Genomic DNA, 21,347 nt, shown 5'->3' on the forward strand with positions numbered 1-21,347 from the left:
TAAAAGGGAAACCTAGCATGTCAATGTCAACAAATAAAATTAAATGTTCTCTTTGACATGAACAAACAAGCAAACCCAAAAATATCCACATATGAATACAGTCATGCTTTTTCACCAATATTTGCACATACACCTCCAAAGGCTTCTCTTCTTTGAAGTATGGTAATTATTTGTGAGAGTAAATACGAATTCAAATAGTCTGTAAAACCTTCATAAAATATACTGGGAAATGTAATGTAGTCCTATACAGCCATATAAGTGCAAAAAATGCAGGTTTATTAACAAGCAATTCACCACAAAGAAGCTGAAGAAAAATTAGATAACAGTGAGTGAGAATCACTGATCTAAAAAAAATAAAAATAAATCCACCTCATAGCCGTACTGATCCAATAAATATATGTAATGTAAAAATTACTGTGAACAGGTAGCAATGTATATTTTCTTCTGTGTGCATTCACAGAGGCAGCTGGCGGCAACAGCAATGCCCTGCTAGAGAAGGACAAAGGCAGAGATTTGGGTGGCTGCGACAAGGAAGAGGAGGCAGAGCCAGAGGCCGAATGCAAGCCGCAGAAGTGTCAGCCGCCGTCAGACACTGGTGAAAGCCGACGTGCCGATGCCGACCTTCCCAAAACGTCAGCCATCGCTGAGATAATCGTCAAACTTGAACCGGACGAGAAGGAACATGTTGACATCAAACAAGGTGCGTACAAGTTAAATTCAAGGCACACCCTACTTTGTATTCAATATAAAGTTGCGCAAAGACTATTCAGTTATGTTTGATCTTTTTTGGGCTTGTCAAGAAATGCTCAGATGCCATAAAAATGTAATTAAAAGTAGCATAGATGAAAAGTGAAGTGTAGTTATTAATCAAACACTGAGCATATTGAAAACCAATTAGTTTCTGCTTGATTTACACAGGGCCATCAGTTTACGACTATCCCGACATGCGAGGATGAATTTGATTCCACAGAAGCATTGTTTAGTGAATAGCTGAGGTTAGGTTCCACAGAATATTCTTTGAATAAGTGAATGTGCGGGTGAATAATGTATTTATTTGAGATGAAGCCTCTGTTAGGGCACAGGCCGACCACTGACGATCATCGTCCTACATCACAGAATTTAAAGAGGGGATCAAAATCGAGGACACCCCTGTGCCAGTAGGCGGGGCAGAACCGAAATGTGAACAAGATGGCTGCAGTCTGGCCGTGCAGGTGCAAGTGAAGGTGGAGTCCCAGAGAAGCTGACACCGTGGCCGAAAGCGACCACACAAGGAGAACGGGGGCTACGATTACTATGAGCACAGACAGAAGAAGAGGTATTCATTCATGAATTGTCCAAAAGTGAATGTAAGGAAAGGAGGTTCGGTAGCTAGTTCTTTCAGCCAGTAGAGACTCATAAAAAAAAATGGTGTTACTGTGAAGCCACAATTAATTGTGGGGGTGGGAGGCTACGTTTCAGATGGAGAGATGGCAGAAGTGTGTGTGTGTGTGAGAGAGAGAGAGGGGGGGGCAGGGTGCAACCCAGGACCATTTTGACCAATAGAAAGAGAGCTCATTTGAGAAGGATTTGGTGGGCCAAACCTCATTGGTTCATTTAGACCAGGAGTGCCCAGAATTTTTGGCTCGGGCCACATTGACGTAAAAAAATTGTCATACGGGCCAGCATTAATTTTACACGCTACCGACGAGGGGAATGCTTTTTTGTATTTATTTGTATTTTACTTTGTTTTACTATGCTGTCTGCTGCTATGTAGATCTGATAACTGCCTGACCTGGATAAATGAAGGTTAAAATAAAAATTAATTAAATGCAAAATAAAGTATTTTTATGGAATTTGACTCAAACTCAAACTTTATTCATCAGAATCAACAAACAACATGTTTGCATTAATGTGAAGGGTGATACTGAGATCTCGACTGCAGTAAATGGGGCAGGTCTGGCTCAAAAGCGGTGGTTTTAATGCGCAAGATGTCACGCAGGTGGGAGTCACTTCGTCTTGTCCTCACGCGGTTCTTATTCATGTTCATGACTGAGAATGTCTTCTCGCACAAGTATGTCGAGCCAAACAAGCTCAACATTTTCTTAGCAAATGTACGAATCCCTTGGAACCTGTCTTTATCCAGCTGCTGGTAAAAGTTGACAAGAGGGAGTTGTTGGTACCGGCTGCGACACTCCGTGTCACACTGCAGCTCAATGAGCTCCAACTGCAGGTGGGCTGGAACGTCACTGAGATCCACGGAAACGGGAGAAGAAAAAAAGCGTGATCTCCTTTTCAATAGTTGCAAAATCCCTGAAACGTTGTTGAAACTCCTCAGTCAGAGATGAGATGTTTGCGGCATACCTCCTCATTTGTGCACTAATATTGTGTGCTGGAAAACACGTCATTATTTCTTGCAGAGATTGGAAATGTGTGGTATTGGGCTGCGTTTGTGACAAGTGGGTTTGGAAAAGTAGCAGCTGGGTCCGAAAGGCTTTAATATGTGAATACAGTTGGCTTATCAATTGATTTTGCCCCTGAAGGCTCGTGTTCAGGGCGTTCAGATGTCGGGTTATGGCAACTAAAAATCCAAAATCAGACAGCCAAACAGGATCGGTTAGTTCTGGCATCATTTGTCCCTTGTTTGCCAAGAATTGTCCAATTTCCTCTTTGAGTGAGTAGAAACGCTGCAGTGCAGACCCCCGACTGAGCCATCTTACATCGGTGTGATACACAACATCTCCGTATTCAGCGTGGATATCCAGTAGAAATTGTTGAAACTGGCGGTGGCACAGGGCTTTGGAGCGAATATAATTAATAGCCTTTATCACCGGTTTCATAACATGAACATATTTCAGATGTTTGGCACATAGAACTTGTTGGTGAATAATACAATGGAGTTTTATAGCTTTACCTCCTCCTTCGCTTACTTTGTTACACACTAGGGTTGATAATCCACTGTGCTCGCCAACCATGGCAGGTGCGCCATCCTTAATAATCCCCGTGATTTTATTCCACTGTAATTTTATGTCATCTACGGCGGAACAAACAGAAGCAAATAAATATTTCCCTCTTGTTTGGTCCTTAAGGCTCTGGAGGTCAAGTAGCTCTTCACGCATATTCATTTCACTGTCCACTCCTCTCAAAACAATCAGTAACTGAGCGGTGTTGGATGCATCCGTGCTTCCGTCACAGGTTAACGAAGAAAATTCAAACTCCACTCCTTTTGCGTCCAACTGTCTCTTAATATCAGAAGAAACTTCTTTGATCCTTCGTGACACAGTGCTACGAGCCAGGCAAACATTGGCGAACTGTTGCTTTTTCTCAGGACCAATGTTCTCCACCATTTTCATCACACCGTCTTTAATAAATTCACCCTCAGTAAAAGGTTTGCAGTGCTTGGCAATCAGCATTGCCACCTCATAGCTTGCCTTTGTTGCATTTTCATTCGACTCATTGGCTCTTGTGAAAAAGTGTTGCTGTGCCGTTGAACCAGCTTCCAGTTGCTTCAATTTGTCACTGCGTTCGTTCGCAGTTAGCTTGTCATAATTAGCATGTTTCGTCTGGTAGTGCCTCTCTATATTGAACTCCTTGAACACAGCCACAGTCTCTTGGCAAATTAGGCAGATGCAGTTTCTAAATTCAGTGAAAAAATATTCAGACTTCCATTTGTCCTGGAAACGGCGGCCCTTGCTATCAACTTTCCTTTTCTTACTTCCAGTTGCCATTTTAGAAATGGGCAAAAAACATATACGCAAAACGGCCCCGCAACAGTTCGGTCACAAGTTTACTGCCATCCTGTGGTGAAATATAAAATTGCGTGTGTATTTTGTACTGCCGGGCCACATATTATTGATTTTATGACAGAGGCTCCGGCCAGTGGAAATATGAACACGGGCCGGACTTTGGGCATGTCTGATTTGGACGTCGGTCACCAGGCACCTGCACATTGGGGACAAAAAAAAAAAACACCCATTTTGATACCTCCATATTTTGATGTGCAAGGTATGTGATCTGTCCCATTATACTTTCAAATACGGTAGTTTCTGTGCTGATCACCTGTATTGATAATCAGCATTTCCTACTTAGGCTAACTATCTTGCACTTTTTTTGCTGGTATGATATCAAGGTGCACAAGTCTTTTGCCCTCATTTTTGGCACGAAGAGCATAGCAATCTCCTGCTTTATATTATTGCAGTTATAGTACAACAATTAACAACTAAATAAAATATATAATCAAAATGTATTCATACTTTGAAGCAATTAACTTTTTGGGGTTTGAATATGTCTGCTGGTGCCCTGTGTTGGTAAACATTTCTTAGATGTTAGCTAACAAGCTAACACAAAACTGATGTGTGCTAATTACAGGTAGTTGATGGATGCATTGACTCCTCCATTCTTTATTCTATTTTGTTTTCTAAAAGGATGACATGTCAGAGTGGGTCTTCGCGGCCAGAGATGAGTGGCATATCATGTAGAGAGAGTATCCTATTAAGGTGAGATTAATGGGGTTTTATTAGTGTATTAGTGACCGATCATTTATTTGTGCTTCCTGGAGCTCTGTCGTGGCTGAAATCCAGAATTTTATTTTCATTTCACATTTGTTTTACATACATTCCAATCGCTGACTAATTACAAGCGACAATCCCCCCAAGATGAGAACAATAGCACACTAGCCAACAACTTGAATACCTTCTATTGCAGATTTGAAAAGGACAGTTTCACTCCACACACCCACCCGGCCGCACCCGCGACCACAACCACACCTCTGACTTCTGCGTTAACCATCCATGAACAGGATGTGAGACGCATCTTCAAACAACAGAAGATGAACAAAGCGGCAGGCCCGGACCATGTGTCCCCATCCTGCCTCAAAGTCTGCGCGGACCAGCTCGCTCCAGTCTTCACTCAGATCTTCAACAGATCTTTGGAAATGTGCGAAGTTCCATCCTGTTTCAAACGCTCCACCATCATTCCAGTCCCCAAGAAACCTGCAATCTCTGGTCTGAATGACTACAGGCCTGTCGCTTTGACATCTGTGGTCATGAAGTCCTTTGAACGTCTCGTGCTGGACCACCTCAAGAGTGTCACAGGTCCCCTGCTGGACCCCCTGGAGTTTGCCTACCAAGCGAACAGGTCTGCAGATGATGCAGTCAACATGGGACTGCACTTCATCCTAGAACACCTCGACAGTGCAGGGACCTACGCGAGGATCCTGTTCGTGGACTTCAGCTCAGCGTTCAACACCATCATCCCTGAACTCCTTTCATCCAAGCTTCTCCAGCTCAGCGTCTCACCTGCCATCTGCCAGTGGATTTACAGCTTTCTGACGGGAAGGACACAGCAGGTCAGGCTGGGGGAGGCCACCTCATCCACACGCAGCATCAGCACTGGGGCGCCCCAAGGTTGTGTCCTCTCTCCGCTGCTCTTCTCTCTCTACACGAACGACTGCACCTCAGCGAACCAGACTGTCAAGCTCCTGAAGTTTGCAGATGACACCACTGTCATCGGCCTCATCAAGGACGGTGATGAGTCTGCATATCGACAGGAAGCGGAGCGGCTGGAGCTGTGGTGCGGCCGACAGAACCTGGAGCTGAACACGCTCAAGACGGTAGAGATGATCGTGGACTTCAGGAGGCATCCTTCGCCACAGCTGCCCCTCACGTTGTCCAGCTGCCTTGTGTCAACCCTTGAGACCTTCAAGTTCCTGGGAATTACAATCTCTCAGGACCTGAAGTGGACGATCAACATCAACTCCGTCCTCAAAAAGGCCCAGCGGAGGATGTACTTCCTGCGGCTTCTGAGAAAGCACGGCCTGCCACCGGAGCTGCTGAGACAGTTCTACACAGCGGTCATCGAATCAGTCCTGTGTTCTTCCATCACAGTCTGGTTTGGTGCTGCTACAAAGAAGGACAAACTCCGACTGCAACGGACAATCAAAACTGCTGAAAGGATTGTCGGTACCCCCCTACCCACCATTGAGGACTTGCACGCTGCCAGAACTAAGACAAGGGCGTGCAAAATCCTCTCGGACCGTCTGCACCCCGGTCACCAGCTCTTCCAGCTCCTTCCCTCAGGTAGGCGCTACCGATCAACACAAACTAGAACTAGTAGACATTCCAACAGCTTCTTCCCTCTGGCGATCAACTTCTTAAACACCTAACCTATAATTCCATTACAATAAGATGGCAATATTTTGACTTGAGTTCGTTGTCACATTTCTGTGGGGCCAATTATGTATTACTCGTGCACTCACTGTAGTTGTCTCGCCATGCTGCACTATTTGCATACACTGGCCACTCATGCCAGAGTAGCATCTGCTCCATTTGCACACTGATTGAAGAGTATCTGTAACATTTGCACAACCAACATTGTCCCAGATGATCGCGCAACTCGTCACTTTAAACCGCATACACTCCTTGAAGTCTCAGCGCCCTTTGCACAATGGTCATTGCACCGGACTATTGCAATATTAGTCATTCGAACTGCTCTAAGTGCTAGAGGACTCTGCATCTTTTTGCACAATTGTTTTTTGTCAATGTCTTTATGTCCCCAAAGTGTTTTGTAAATTGACTGTCTGTTGTACTAGGGCGGCTCCAACTACCGGAGACAAATTCCTTGTGTGTTTTGGACATACTTGGCAAATAAAGATGATTCTGATTCTGATTATATAACACGGCCAATGTGGGCTTAAATGTAGTTTGCTTTAAACTAATAAAGTTATGCAGTAAACGTACACAATAGTTGTGAGCCCAATGTCGTAAATGTACTGCAGTAAAAGTACATGCGTATTGTGAACTAGAGCAGGTGAGTATCATGAGTATGCACTTAACATGAGATTACCATTATGAGAATTTAGCATGGTGACAAAAAAAACATGGTTGACATCATTATCTTATTGCTTGTTACAGTGTATTATCAATTCTGTTAAATCTAGATCTGAAAAGTAACTAAAGCTGTCATGTAAATTTAGTGAAGTAGAATGTACAATATTTCCCTCTGAAATGTAGTGGAGCAGAAGAATACTGTAAAGTAGCAGCAAATATTTGCGATCAGTTGGACTTGAGTTTACATACAATAATGCTAGTAATAAGTGAGCCAGTAGTCTTGTAAATTAATTAAAACATGCACATAGTAGATGGTGGCATATCTTTCGTATCTTATAGGGCTGTCCCGATCGAACATTTTCACTTCCGATCCAATATTGCAGCCTTGAATTTTAGCCGATACCGGTCCGATTCGATATCAGCAATAATCATACGTACTTAATTTGTAGTATGGAGTGTTACAAAAGGCTTGAGGAAGTGATAGTACTCAAACAGAACAATAATCAGCAACAGTAGAGTGTAGTAAAAAGAAAAGAAAAGTAGGCACGATCGAATATTGTTATTATAACTTGTTTTTCACAGAATTTGAAGAATATAAGCCAGAGAGTATTGTTATATTGCTTGTCTGTGTGTGGTTGTAGTGGACATGCCATGCAAAAGATGCCACTCGACACCCCAGCGTCGCACTACCGCTGCTACCCGCAGAGGGAGACGATAGAGGCTGGCGAGACGCAACGTCACGCAGACTCTAAATGAATCAGCCGCCATAAACCATCAAAAACAAGAAACAGACACTTGCTTTGCCATGCCGACGCTAAGTGAATCACGGCTGCCTGGCGCTTCAAAGCGGAGACCCAAGGATGCCGAGTTCGCCCCCGGACGCTAAGTTAATTAACTCCCCGCCAGTCGAAGAATTGCGCCAACAAAGGCGCCTCCACCCTGTTGAGTCCCGCCATTTGGGAGTTGGAACAGGCAACAGCGACACCCACGGGCGACGGAACGACAGTAAAGACATGGGTTCATAAGACAGTCTGTGACTTGACTGGGAGTTAATATTTTAAGAACTTTACATGAACGCCACTAGTGACTGTATTGCTGCAAACTTGAATGTCTAACGTCGAATATGTTGTTAACCGAACCAGATGAAATGTTCCACCCCACACCACAAATGTCACATGGAAAATAGTAATGTTCTCCACACCACACAACATTGGAGACATTCATTACAGGTATGAAAGAGGATGAGCGTGGAACAATGCAGGGTGAGGTAATGGTCTTATCTTAAATCCAATAATTAAGATTTTATTCCACTGGTTTTAAACCACAAAATGGAAAAATAACAGCAAAAGGCAGCCCAGCCCCTCTGTGTACGCGAAGGTGGCAGAAAAGGAGGGGGGGGGGGGGGGGTAAACCCTCCCTTTTTGTCCCGCTCCGGCCATAGAAGGGGCCGGAGCTGGGACCAGTGGAGTTTTCCTTTGGTCTCAACTCGCCGACGACCGGCCCAGGCAGGACGCCCACCTCACCCGAGATGGCAAGGGCACATTGGATGATCCCCGGCTGCAGCCTCCTGCAAGCGCTCTGAGCTACCCTGTTTGGGGACCCGAGCTCAGTCCGAGGGAACGTCTTGCGAACAGAGACACCGAGAGACATCCTGCCTGGGAACTTGTTGGCCTCCTGCTTCCCCTCCTTTTTTTTTTTCTTCCTCCCTTCCGTCGAATCCACCTGTTCCTGGTGCGGACCGGGCTGGCCGAACACTCGTGAGCCTGACTCGCCTGCCTCAAACGTGTTCCAGACACGCAAGTCCAACATTGCGTTCTACTAAAAGTACAGATTAGTGCATATTTGGGTTTAAAGTCACGAGAACAGGAATCCTCAGCTATATGCATTCACTACACGCCCATTCTGCTAATCTCGCGTCACAAATCCCTTCCTTTTGCCAATGTTCGTATGTACCTTGTTTGTTTTGTGTTTGTCTGTGTTTTATCCTGTAGAAACCCCTTTTTATTATTAAATGTTCTATAAAATTTACCACTTGCATCATTGTTTTGTGTGACTGGGTTCGGAACGAAACCTCTGGAAAGTCTAGAACTGAAAGTTTCTAAAGTGTAGCCACCTTCCGATAAGAGACTGATGAAAAAGGTTTGTCGTCATTTCGCCTCAAGTTAAAGTACATGCTCCAAAAGACTTGCCGCTGTAATTGCAATGAAAAGTGCCTCCACGAAATATTGTCACAGGGGAGCTGAATACAAATCCACACCACATTTTTCAGATTTTTATTTTCTTGACATTTTGAGTACTATATGTATAATTTCCATTCCAGTTTAGAATTATGTGCTGCTTTGTGTTGGTTGATCACATGAAAATTTTGATAAAAACATTTAAGTTTGTTGTGGTGACGTGAAAAAGTTCAAGGAGTATGAATACTTTTTCAAGGCACTGGAAACATTATTGGGCATCAAAACTAATATCTTTTTTTATACTGCTTATCTTCATCAGAGTCGCAGGTGAGTTTAAGTGAAACATTTATATTCACTGAATATACAGGATTCAATATTTATTGAAATTGTAAATAATAGATTTTGCATACACACTGGAACTACTGCACATTTTTTTCAACGTCTTCTGCAAATGACCTGGCCAAGATGTACGTTCAAATAAACGTGGCCTGAGAGTGCCAAGGCTTGGCCGGCTCTGCGCTAAGACTACATTACCCAGAATCCTTAACGTTGAAGCGCAGGGGCTTCCTCTGGTGGTAGCTAGTGATACCAAACTCCGTTAATTTCAGGCGTTTTGCGAGCGACAATGGACGACGAGTTGATTTCTCTGGCCAGAATCCTTAACGTTGAAGAGCAGGGGCTTCCTCTGGTGGTAGCTAGTGATACCAAACTCCGTTAATTTCAGGCGTTTTGCGAGCGACAATGGACGACGAGTTGATTTCTCTCGGTGCTCTATATTTGTTGTGGAAGTCGCACAAACGTCGGACCGTCAAACACCGCCGTGCTTGGGTTAACAACACAATTCAGAGGCGCACACAGCTTGGTGAATTTCACGGGCTTCTCCAGGAACTGCGTCTGGATGGCGGCCGCTTCCAGCGTTACCTGACACTGAGCCGTTCCCAGTTTGAAGACCTGTTAACTCGAATCGGTGCCAGGATTTCCCGCATGGACACCAACTACCGGCGGTCCGTCTCAGCTGCGGAGCGCCTGTCCATCTGCCTCCGGTGAGTGGCGTCAATTGGTGTGTCACAGTTAATAAATATTCACTGTAGCTACCTTGTCACACGTCTGCACGTTTGGAGAACAACAGATCAAGAGATTTTCATGTGATGTAATGGCAATGAATGCATCAAACTTATGCTGAAATATCTTCATCGTGCTGCCTAACTGTAAAAAGTTAGGACATCATTCTTTGTAATGTCTGTGTACAAGATAACCTCTATTTGATGCCAAGATTCATTTGCGGTAAAAGGGAAAGTATAGGAGTCAACATTTTTGATAATACCAACTCCATCAAAGCTTCAATTGAATGTATTTAAGATTATTAAGATGCTTTTCAGAGTTGCAACATGTTAAATGTTTTTTTTTTTTAATCCGAGACAATAGACATATTTGTTATAACATTCCAACAAAAAGTGCACGAAGCTGCTTGGCTCAGCAGCGTGCCTTATGAAGTTAAATGAAGATTTAAACAAATAGCTCCCTAAAGTTTTCTACAGTAAATGACATTTTCCAAAATGTCTGTATAGCGGAAATGTTAATCTTTAACTTCCATCCATCCATCCATTTTCTGAGTCGCTTCTCCTCACTAGGGTCGCGGGCGTGCTTAGCGCCGATCCCAGCTATCATCGGGCAGGAGGCGGGGTACACCCTGAACTGGTTGCCAGCCAATCGCAGGGCACACATAAACAAACAACCATTCACATTCACACCTACGGGCAATTTAGAGTCTTCAATTAACCTACCATGCATGTTTTTGGGATGTGGGAGGAAACCGGAGTGCCTGGAGAAAACCCACGCAGGCACCGGGAGAACATGCAAACTCCACCCAGGCGGGGCCGCGGATTGAACCCCGGTCCTCAGAACTGTGGGGCAGACGCTCTAACCAGTCGTCCACCGTGCCGTAATCTTTAACTTATTTTGTATTGAAGTTTAAACAAAAGCAAAAATTGCACAGAGTTCCCAGGGTCAGCAGCATGTCTTTTATAGTAAAATAAGTTCCCTGAAGTTTACATTTTTAAATTATCGGCCATCGGATTTAAAATTTATTTTAAAAAGAGGCTGTTGCTGATGTGTCTCAAAATGCCAAATATCGGCGTTGATGAACGTCCTGGCAGAGAATCGCTCTATCCCTAGTCATGTTACACACACATCTACGTATTATGCAACTTTAACATCATATACAGTCACCAGAATTTGTGTATTTATGAAAGCAGCTGTACAGCCATGTCAATAAAGTAGTACAACTACTAGCAACACATTTTATGTAGACTACTACAGCATCCTCATTACAACTCAGGTAAATTTCATGTTTTATGTGCTGCAGATACTTTACCACAGGTGACTCATTCAGGAGCATCGCGGACAGTTTCTGTGTTGGGGTCTCCACTGTCTCCATGATTGTCCGTGATGTTGCAACAGCAATTTGGGACTGCCTCGTGGATGAGTTTATGGCTATGCCAACCGCAAACGAGTGGCGGTCAATTGCAGAGGCGTTTGAGGAGCGGTGGAATTTCCCTCTCTGTTGTGGAGCACTGGATGGGAAGCATATTGTCCTCAAAGCCCCTGGCAAGTCAGGATTAAAGTTAAAAGGACCTTTCTCATTGGTTCTCTTGGCAGTTGTGGATGCTCAGTATTGTTTCCGAGTGATAGATGTCAGGGGCTGCAGAAGAACCACTGATGGTGGGGTTCTGGCCAACTCGGCTTTTGGTCAAGCGCTGCGCTCTGGCACTCTCCAATTGCCTGCTGACCTGCCACTACCAGGAGCTGATCACCGAGGACCCCAGCCACACATCTTTGTTGCAGATAAGGCTTTTCCACTCCAGAAAAATCTCATGAGACCATTCCCAGGACGCATCATTCCAAAAGAGCACCGGATCTTTAACTACCGTCTCTCCCGAGCTCGGCTGGTGGTGGAGAATGCCTTTGGGGTTCTTTCTGCCCAGTGGAGGATGTACAGACGTGACGTGGCGGCTCATTACGAAGTTGCAGAGAAGTGTGTGAAGGCTACCTGTCTTCTCCATAACTTCCTGCGGAAAACAACCCAGGCATCTGCGGTGACGGGAGGCATCCAGTTTGAAGAGGTAGAACCACTGCCAGGTCTGGGAAGACTTGCCGCCAACAACTCAACAAGAGAGGCAAGAGGGGTCAGGGAGGCCTTCACAGCCTTCTTCTCGGCTGAGGGAACTGTCCCATGGCAAGACGCAGGGTAAGTGAGTGTGCATTTTTCTTTCTTCAGTTGTAACCAACCTCCTCTGTTAATCTCTGATGGCTCTGCTGGATCTGGACCCTTTTCCTGTGCCATTCCTGCCCCTCTGTACTCTGTACCACAGACAGCGAGAGTAATTTTGTCCTCCCTTGTTCTTTCTGCTCAACAACTCCAGGACGTTGTGTGTGTGTGTGACAGTATATTCTCAATGCAGATGGGGGTTATGCTGCGCACTTCTGGTTTTCAAGACTGCTCCTGCACCGACTCTTTCGGTCCGTTTATTTCTATGCAAAGTGACTGTAATTACAGTTCACTCAAGGCACACCGAAAACTTCGCTGAACAGTGGTATCGTTAAAGAAAATCCATCCACGTCAGTACTTGAGTTCAATATGGACCGTTCATCTAATGCGTAGCTAGCATATCTATTAATGTTAGCTCAACAGAGTCCACTCATTCTTTGGTCAAAACTACAAGAGACTACACAATCATTGACATTTTATTAACGTCTTTCAAGAAACTAAATTAATACAGTATTGTTTTGTTTTTTCCTCCTTTTGTGGTGATTTCAAGTAGCAAGCCAATTTTTATGTGAGGCCGGCCACTTGATTAGGGACAGCGAGCAAGACTGCAGCAGGCTTGTTGCAGTGTTGTTGCACACAAGACATTCTGAACTCATATCCCGTATTTAAAAGAGGGTTTTGTGCTTTTTTAGTGGAATATACTTTTGAGGAATGTAAATATATGGATAGCACATACAACCGGAAAAGCATGGAGATGCAGAGTTGAAAGGAGTTGTCATACTTGCGTGACTTCATAGCGTGGCTCGACTGCTCCAAGCCAGCCTTTGATCATCCACAAGCTCCAAAATACAGGTATGTGCCCAAAAATTTGAATATCGAAGAAAAATGTTGGCCTTCTGAAAAGTTTATTAAAGTAATACGCCCTCAGTACTTTGTTGGGCCTCCTTTTGCATTACAGCATCAAGGCAGCGTGGTATGTAGGTGATCAGCCTTTGGACAGTTCAGGTTTTATTGTAGTCCAAGTTGCTTTGAAATTGGTCTTCAGATTGTCTGCATTTCGGGTTTTCTGTTGGCTCATCTTCCTCTTGACAATACCTTATAAATTTCAATGGGGTTCAAGTCAGGGGAGTTTGCTGGCCAGTCAAGTACTGTTATTCCATAGCTATTAAACCAGGTATTGGTAGTTTTGGCTTTGTGGGCAGGTGCCTCATCCTGCTGGAAAATAAAATCATTTTCTTCAAAAAGCTCGTCGGCAGCGGGAAGCATTAAGCGCGCTATCATTTCCTGGTAGATGGCTGCGTTGACTGTGGACTTGATAAAAGACAATGAACCCACACCAGCAAATGACATAGCTCCCCAAACCACTGTGGAAACTTCACACTGGACTTTAAGTAGCTTGACTTTTGTGCTTCTCCAGTTTTCCTCCAGACTCTGGGACCTTGATTTCCAAATGAAATGCAAAATTTACTTTCATCTGAGAATAAGACTTGGGACCACTGAGCAAGAGACCAGTACCTTTTCTCCTTAGCCCAGCGCAGACGCTTCTGACGTTGTTTTTGGTTCAGGAGTGGCTACATCTGTAGCCCATGTCATGCAGACGTCTGTATGTGGTCGTTCTTGTTGCACTGACACCAGCCTCAGTCCACTCCTTATGAAGCGCCTCCAGATTTCTGAATCGCCGTTGCTTGACAATTCTCTCAAAGCTGCAGTCATCCCTGTCACTTGTGCACCTTTTCCAGCCACATTTTCCCCTTCCTCTTAGCACTCTGTTAATGTACTTTGATACACCGCTCTGTGAGCATTCAGCTTTTGCAATTTCTTTTTGAGACCTTTTCTCCTTAGGGAGGGTCTCAATGATGGTTTCCGCATAACTGTCAAGTCAACAAGTCTTCCCCATGATTCTGAAGCTTACTAAATCAGACTGAGACCATTTTGAAGGCCGAGCAAAACCTCGGCAGGTGTTTTGCGCTAATTAGCTGACAAGATTGGGACACAGAGCCAACAATGTTGAACTTTATCTATTATTTTTATTCTAATTTTGTGAAATACTGGATTGTTCTTTTTTGTCTTTCTTCCGTAATCATCAAAATTGAAACAAAGGAAACAAAGGCTTTAAATATTTCACTTTGTTTTGTGAACTAATATAACGTACAAGTTTCACTTTTTGAAACAAATTTCAAATAACTGTACTTTCCCTCGATATTCAAATTGTTAGGCACATAATTCTAGTTAGAGGAACAAAAACAACAGTTTTCATGTATTGTAGTATTTACGTAGTATTTGTCTGGCACTGTCTGCCCAAACGTGGATATATCAACTCACTTACAACTTTAGAAAACACCGTGCAGTAAATTGCAGATGTTGTTATTTTTGACTGTGCACACACACAACATCAGTATTTGCACATTCACATTTTATTTTGTAATTTTTTTTTTTTTTTTTTTTTTAAATTGATGTTCATGCTATGGTTAAAAAAAATCAGAAGTTACTCACTATTTACTCAGTACTAGTAATTATTTCAGTGTAACATTTACTCTTAAGTAATTTTTTGGAGGACTCCTTTACTTGAGTCACATTATTGTCAAGTAACAGTACTCTTACTTGAGAACAATATTTGGCTACTCTACCCACCTCTGGAGCGGACATCCTCGATTGCTACTCTTGCGTCGAAGCAACAGATTTTCTCATCAGATCAGCCAGACCCCCCCCGCAATGTTTTTTTTTTTTGTCACCGTTTTCATCCCTTTGGTGTTTGCGTGTCTGTTTAATATACAGACATTTCAATTTCAAGAAGTAGTTATGTTCGTAAATCAGGGTTCCACTGTTTTATTTTTTTAATGGAAAACTCCCCCTTTAACTTCACCATTGTCAACTATCCAAGGTCTAATCCCCATGTTTTCTATCTCCAGCATTTATGATAAAGACACTCGCACCTACAAGTTGGATGACTTGACGAAACTCAAAACTAACGAGCTTAAGGCAGAGCTCCAGTGCCGTGGTCTGAACATCAATGGCCTGAAGCCGGACCTGGTTGAGCGGTTCTCGGCGGCACTGAACAAGGAAGCGCGGGCCAAGTCTTCTGGCCCAGGGACCGAGGAGCAGGGCGACATGGAAGAAGGACAAAAAATGCAAGTGCAGCAAGGTAAACCACTGATTTACAATTTTTAGATTTATTATTTTTTTTTTTTCCCCCAAAAAGAACATGCTCATATGTTGCATATTCAGCATGTTTCAATAATTCAATCTAATTAATATTTTATTTCAAAGGGAAAAGTAGCAGATTACCATCAACAAATGAAATTAAATAGTATCTTTGACATGAACAAACAAACCCAAAACAAATGCCCGCATCCTTAAAAACAAAAAAAAAATGCATATTGTCGCTGTTGGACGGAAACCTTGTGTCCAAAAATGGTGAATTTCATATTTTTTCACAAATTGGTACTATTTGTCTTTCCTCACATCTGTTATTTTTAAGCATTATTAACCAATTTAAAGTTGTGAAAATAGTTTGAACAAATCTATTAACCCTCATTTTTCTTCTTGTAACCCTCTTGAACGCCTAACTGTCTGAGAGTTATTTATTTTTGGAAAGGGACAGAGTGTACATTAACATTTTAATAAATGTTAAGTTTTTTATGGAGAGTTCCTTCGCCTGATGTTAATGGGCATCTTAGAATAAATAAATAAAAAACATACAACATGCACATCAGATAAAACGTAACATTATTGGTAAAATAATATAATACAGTTAACTCCACCTTTTCCCTCACTCTCTGGGAACCGTGCACCATTATTTCATCGCATGATTGAAAGTCTAGATCGGACATCTTCAAATGGCGGACTAGAGTCTGTGTCCGGACTGAGTCAAGGTCTAATACGATCCCACTGTCAATTGCCCTTAGATAAAGATCAACCATCGCAGTGTTTTTTCTTTTTTTTTTTTCCTCCCACAGGCCGCTGTCACAGACTGTGTATGAGCTACACACAGGATTTCAGTAGGTCCTGTTCTGATCACGTGACCATAATGAGCCAATCAAACAGTTTGGAGGAGTGTTGCGTGTTGTTCCAAAGTTTTGAACGATAACACAAAAAAGTTTTTAAGAATGAATGGACGGAAGCCGCCTCAGCCGTTGAGTCTCATGTTGGTTATATGCTCCACGGCTACAATGGAAAAAGGTAACTCAGAAGACAGGACTCGAAAGATAACCCAATTAAGGCCAATACAGCAGAGTTGCACGACTGAGAAGCCAACAAAGAGCAAATAAATGATCGCGCTGGATAGTGAGGATTTGGGGGCAACGTATACGAGCATTTTGTGACATTTCGGTCGTAACAGAATGTGCATAGTTTTAAAGTTTATCCAAACTTACTTGCACCGGCGCCACACAGGGCGAACTTGCATGTGTTTCAGGGATACATACAAATTAGCCATGTGCGGTGTTTGTGCAGGTAAGCTCATGCTCAGTGTTGTCCAGTGCTCGCCGCCAGTACCCATTGAAAAGTTTAAACATTTATTCAAACTTACCATGCTGGTGTGCTTGGGCATGATAATGACTTTGTGGGAGATGTTGTGGAGCCGAGTAAAGGAGGGTTGCTTTGATGAGCTGTGAGGAATTGGTGCGTTTCCTATTTCCAATTCCGTTAAAATTAGATGCCAGAGACGAACAGCTTGACAAAAAAAAAAAAAAAAAAAAAGTTTACCTCCAATTTTGGCTCGCGACCAAAACCAAAACTTTAACCAACAAAGGCTCGTAACTCAAAAGACTTATAAATTGGAGTTGGGTTCTTTTGACTAACATAATTATCAATTTTTGAGCATAAATGTCATACGAAACAATAAAAATTTGAATACTCTGAAAAACCTTAATGAAATATACTGACAAACACAAATACAGTCATGCAAGTGCAAAAATACACTGTATTTGTATTAGGCAATTTGCCATGAAAAAGCTGGATAAAAAATGAAATTGGATAATGTGAGTGAGAATCCCTGATCTACAACCCCAATTCCAATGAAGTTGGGACGTTGTGTTAAACATAAATAAAAACAGAATGCAATGATTTGCAAATCATGTTCCATCTATATTTAATTGAATACACTACAAAGACAAGGTATTTAATGTTCAAAATGAAAAACTTTGTTTTTAGCAAATAATCATTAACTTGGAATTTTATGGCTGCAACACATTCCAAAAAAGCTGGGACAGGTGGCAAAAAAGACTGAGAAAGTTGAGGAATGCTCATCAAACACCTGTTTGGAACATCCCACAGGTGAACAGGTGGGTGCCATGATTGGGTATAAAAGGAGCTTCCCTGAATTGCTCAGTCATTCAAAAGCAAAGATGGGGCGAGGTTCACCTCTTTGTGAACAAGTGCGTGAGAAAATAGTCGCACAGTTTAAGGACAATGTTCCTCAACGTACAATTGCAAGGAATTCAGCAATTTCATCATCTACGGTCTATAATATCATCAAAAGGTTCAGAGAATCTGGAGAAATCACTGCATGTAAGTGGCAAGGCCGAAAACCAACATTGAATGCCGCTGACCTTCGATCCCTCAAGCGGCACTGCATCAAAAACCGAAGGATATCACCACATGGGCTCAGGAACACTTCAGAAAACCAATGTCAGTAAATAAAGTTCGGCGCTACATCCTTAAGTGCAACTTGAAACTCTACTATGCAAAGCAAGCAAAAGCCATTTATCAACAACACCCAGAAATGCTGCCGGCTTCTCGGGCTCATTGAAGATGGACTGATGCAAAGTGAAAAAGTGTTCTGTGGTCCGACGAGTCCACATTTCAAATTGTTTTTGGAAATTGTGGACGTCGTGTCCTGTGGGCCAAAGAGGAAAAGAACCATCCGGACTGTTATGGGCGCAAAGTTCAAAAGCCAGCATCTGTGATGGTATGGGGCTGTGTTAGTGCCAATGGCATGGGTAACTTACACATTTGTGAAGGCACCATTAATGCGGAAAGGTACATACAGGTTTTGGAGAAACATATGCTGCCATCCAAGCAACGTCTTTTTCATGGACGCCCCTGCTTATTTCAGCAAGACAATCCCAAACCACATTCTGCACGTGTTACAACAGTGTGGCTTTGGAGTAAAAGAGTGCGGGTATTAGACTGGCCTGCCTGCAGTCCAGACCTGTCTCCCATTGAAAATTTGTGGCGCATTATGAAGCGTACAATACGACAACGGAGACCCCGGACTGTTGAACAGCTGAAGCTGTACATCAAGCAAGAATGGGAAAGAATTCCACCTGCAAAGCTTCAACAATGAGTGTCCTCAATTCCCAAACGTTTATTGAATGTTGTTAAAAGAAAAGGTGATGTAACACAGTGGTAAACATGACCCTGTCCCAGCTTTTTTTGGAGCGTGTTGCAGCCATAAAATTCTAAGTTAATGATTTGCTAAAAACAATAGTTTATTAGTTTGAACATAAAATATCTTGTCTTTGTAGTGTATTCAATTAAATATAGGTTGAACATGATTTGAAAATCATTGTATTCTGTTTTTATTTGTTTAACACAACGTCCCAACTTCATTGGAATTGGGGTTGTAAATGTAACTCTTACATTTCAATTTACTGATCAAATTTTATGTGTAATAATGTAATAATTAACGTGAATGAGCAACAAACTCATCACTTAAGGAATTTGTGCCTTTGCTGAAGGTGATGTGCTGCTCAAGAAGGACGAAGACAGAGATTCGGGTGGCTACTACAAGGAGGAGGAGACTGAGCCCGAAGCCGAATGTAAGCCATACGTGAGTCAGCCAGTGTCGTACTCTGGCCACAGCGTGCTGCACTTCAGTGCCAACGTCGACCTTCCCAAAACGGATGCCGTTACAAAGATAGTCGTCAAACTTGAACAGAATGAGGAGAAACATGTTGACATCAAACAAGGTGCGTGAAAATCAAATGAAAGGCACACCACAGGATATGAAGTATCTGGTATCGCATTGCAAAATGCAACTTAAAATGAAAACGAACATTGAACTGGGACACGCACTAGATTGCGCAGGCATTTTGCAGCAAATAGTTGATAGGTTTGATAGAAAAACGTCCGTCTTTGAATTTGGGAACTGGGACTATGCGGTAGATGACTGTATTTAGTTGTGACAGAGCCTCGATTGGGGCATAGGTAGATCAATGATGTTGATTGTCCTTAATTACAGAAATTGAAGACGAAATCAAAATCGAGGCTGCCCCAGTGCCGATCGGCATCGCTGGGTGGAGGCCCTCCAAGGCAGAGCTGAAATGTGAACAAGATGGTGGGAGTCGGGCCATGCAGGTGAAGCTGGAGTCGAAGAAAAGCAAACACCACGGCCGAAAGCGACCGCACGAGGAGAACGGGGGCTACAACTACAATGAGCACCAGGAGAAGAAGAAAGAGGCATTCATTCAGTAATTGTCCAAACATTAATGTACAACCCCAATTCCAATGAATTTGTATTGAACATAAAACAGAATACAATGATTTGCAAATCATGTTCGACCTATATTTAATTGAATACACTACAAAGACAAGATGTTTAATGTTCAAACTGATAAACTTTGTTTTTAGCAAATAATCATTAACTTAGAATTTTATGGCTGGAACACCTTCCAAAAAAGGAACTGTTCCACTGTGTTACATCACCTTTTCTTTTAACAACATTCAATAAACGTTTGGGAATTCAGGACACTTCTTTAGAAGACGAAAAAATCTTGTTTACTTTTGTTCCGATCGGACGCTAAGTTCAGTATTGGGGCATGTAATGCTGAACTTGTTCTCGAATGTGGATGTTAATCCTCATCGTTTTAAGTGCATTTATGTTACCCATAGTTCCTTGAAGGTGTGTCTTAATTAACTGTGGCTTACATTTATGTTGCACGATGATAAAATGAAACGATGACTTACAATTACAGTACAGTAACATCCCGGGCAGTTTTGTCAACTGCTCAGCTCAAGTAAGCATTACCTGGCTTCTTACCAGGATATGCCAGCGTGCTCTTCCGGATATTTACGAAATAAATTCTCCCTCCTCTCTGTGCCGAAAGAGTCTCTGAGATTCATCTGCACCGGCTGATGCGGCTGACACCATTTCTGTATTCATTCTTCTTCTTCTCTAATGGAGACGAACCGGTGGGAGTGATACAAAGCCATGTCTGCCATCTGTCGGTGAACAGTATCATTACAACTTAAAAATGACCATGCATTGTAGAAGAAGCCTTTTGAGAATGTTCACAAATTATTCGAGGAGCCACTCCAAGTGTGCAGGCCTACAATTGCCCATCCCTGCTTTAAGATGATATATTTTGGCAACTCAAACATATTTGTGTAGGCATGAGAGATGCTAGTAAGATCTATTTTTTTCCGGTTGGTAGAGGTTTTCAGCGGATACGCCCACAGCGTTTGAAAATGGAGTGAATGGATTGAATTTTCACAATTTTGAAGCCTCATAAACCAATTCGCTCATTCATTCTTTCTTTCTTTAATTTTCCGTGCGTTCTGGAGCCTATCCCAGCTGGCTCTGGGCGAGAGGCAGGGTACACAATCAAGTGGTTGCCAGCCAATTGCTGGGCACTTAAAAACAAATAACCATTCGGACTCACGGGCAATTTAGTCTTCAGTTAACCTATCATGCATGTTTTTGGGATGTGGGAGGAAACTGGAGTACCCGGAGAAAACCCACTCAGGAACTGGGAGAACATGCAAACTCCACACAGGTGAGGCTGGATTTGAACCCAGGTCCTCAGAACTGTGAGGCAGGTGTGCTAACCAGTCGTCCACTGGGCCGCGTAATTGGTTTATCATTCCAATTTGTCAGGATTGCCAACAGCACAACACTGATGTGTCAAATTTAGAATACAAAAGTTCACTTTACAGGGACTTAATGTTTAGAACTACTGCGATATTTCATTTCAGTTCATGGTGTTTCGCATTATGTGTTAGCATTAAGCGAGCTGACTTTAGTAAAATAGTTACGTGGTTTTGTTATTTATTTTTATCAGTGGCGGGGCGGTGAGTTTCGGAACTGGGCTAATCTGCCTTACTAACACCATCACATTGCACAATAATGTACAAAAACACTATTTAACTGTGTGGCAT

The 21,347-nt window shown here is 42.8% G+C and overlaps 2 protein-coding genes across 8 annotated transcripts in view; both read left to right on the forward strand.

Annotated features, from left to right (window-relative positions):
- Nucleotides 1–21,347, forward strand: part of LOC133404946 (apoptotic chromatin condensation inducer in the nucleus-like) — a 29,711-nt gene that overhangs the window by 6,832 nt on the left and 1,532 nt on the right. Inside the window, exons 6-9 of one of the 7 annotated variants that reach the window (XR_009768893.1) lie at nucleotides 461–700; nucleotides 1,117–1,315; nucleotides 4,401–4,472; nucleotides 4,681–5,024. Coding sequence is in view for 2 of the 7 variants with exons in the window: in XM_061681485.1 (XP_061537469.1) it covers nucleotides 461–700; nucleotides 1,117–1,244 (368 nt within the window). In the remaining 5 variants the exon portion in view is untranslated. Of the gene's footprint in view, nucleotides 1–460; nucleotides 701–1,116; nucleotides 4,380–4,400; nucleotides 4,473–4,680; nucleotides 5,027–7,444; nucleotides 8,832–21,347 lie in introns of those variants that run through there. The other 6 variants (XR_009768895.1, XR_009768897.1, XR_009768894.1 and 3 more) reach the window with 6 other exon arrangements.
- LOC133404945 (uncharacterized) lies at nucleotides 9,521–20,288 on the forward strand. The gene is made up of 5 exons (XM_061681484.1): nucleotides 9,521–10,023; nucleotides 11,346–12,227; nucleotides 15,158–15,390; nucleotides 18,929–19,159; nucleotides 19,432–20,288. The coding sequence occupies exons 1-5, from the start codon at nucleotides 9,722–9,724 to the stop codon at nucleotides 19,662–19,664; spliced, it is 1,881 nt and encodes a 626-aa protein (XP_061537468.1). The 5' UTR covers nucleotides 9,521–9,721; the 3' UTR covers nucleotides 19,665–20,288.

This window comes from Phycodurus eques, chromosome 7 (genome assembly GCF_024500275.1).
Source record: "Phycodurus eques isolate BA_2022a chromosome 7, UOR_Pequ_1.1, whole genome shotgun sequence".
Classification (NCBI taxonomy): Eukaryota; Metazoa; Chordata; class Actinopteri; order Syngnathiformes; family Syngnathidae; genus Phycodurus; species Phycodurus eques.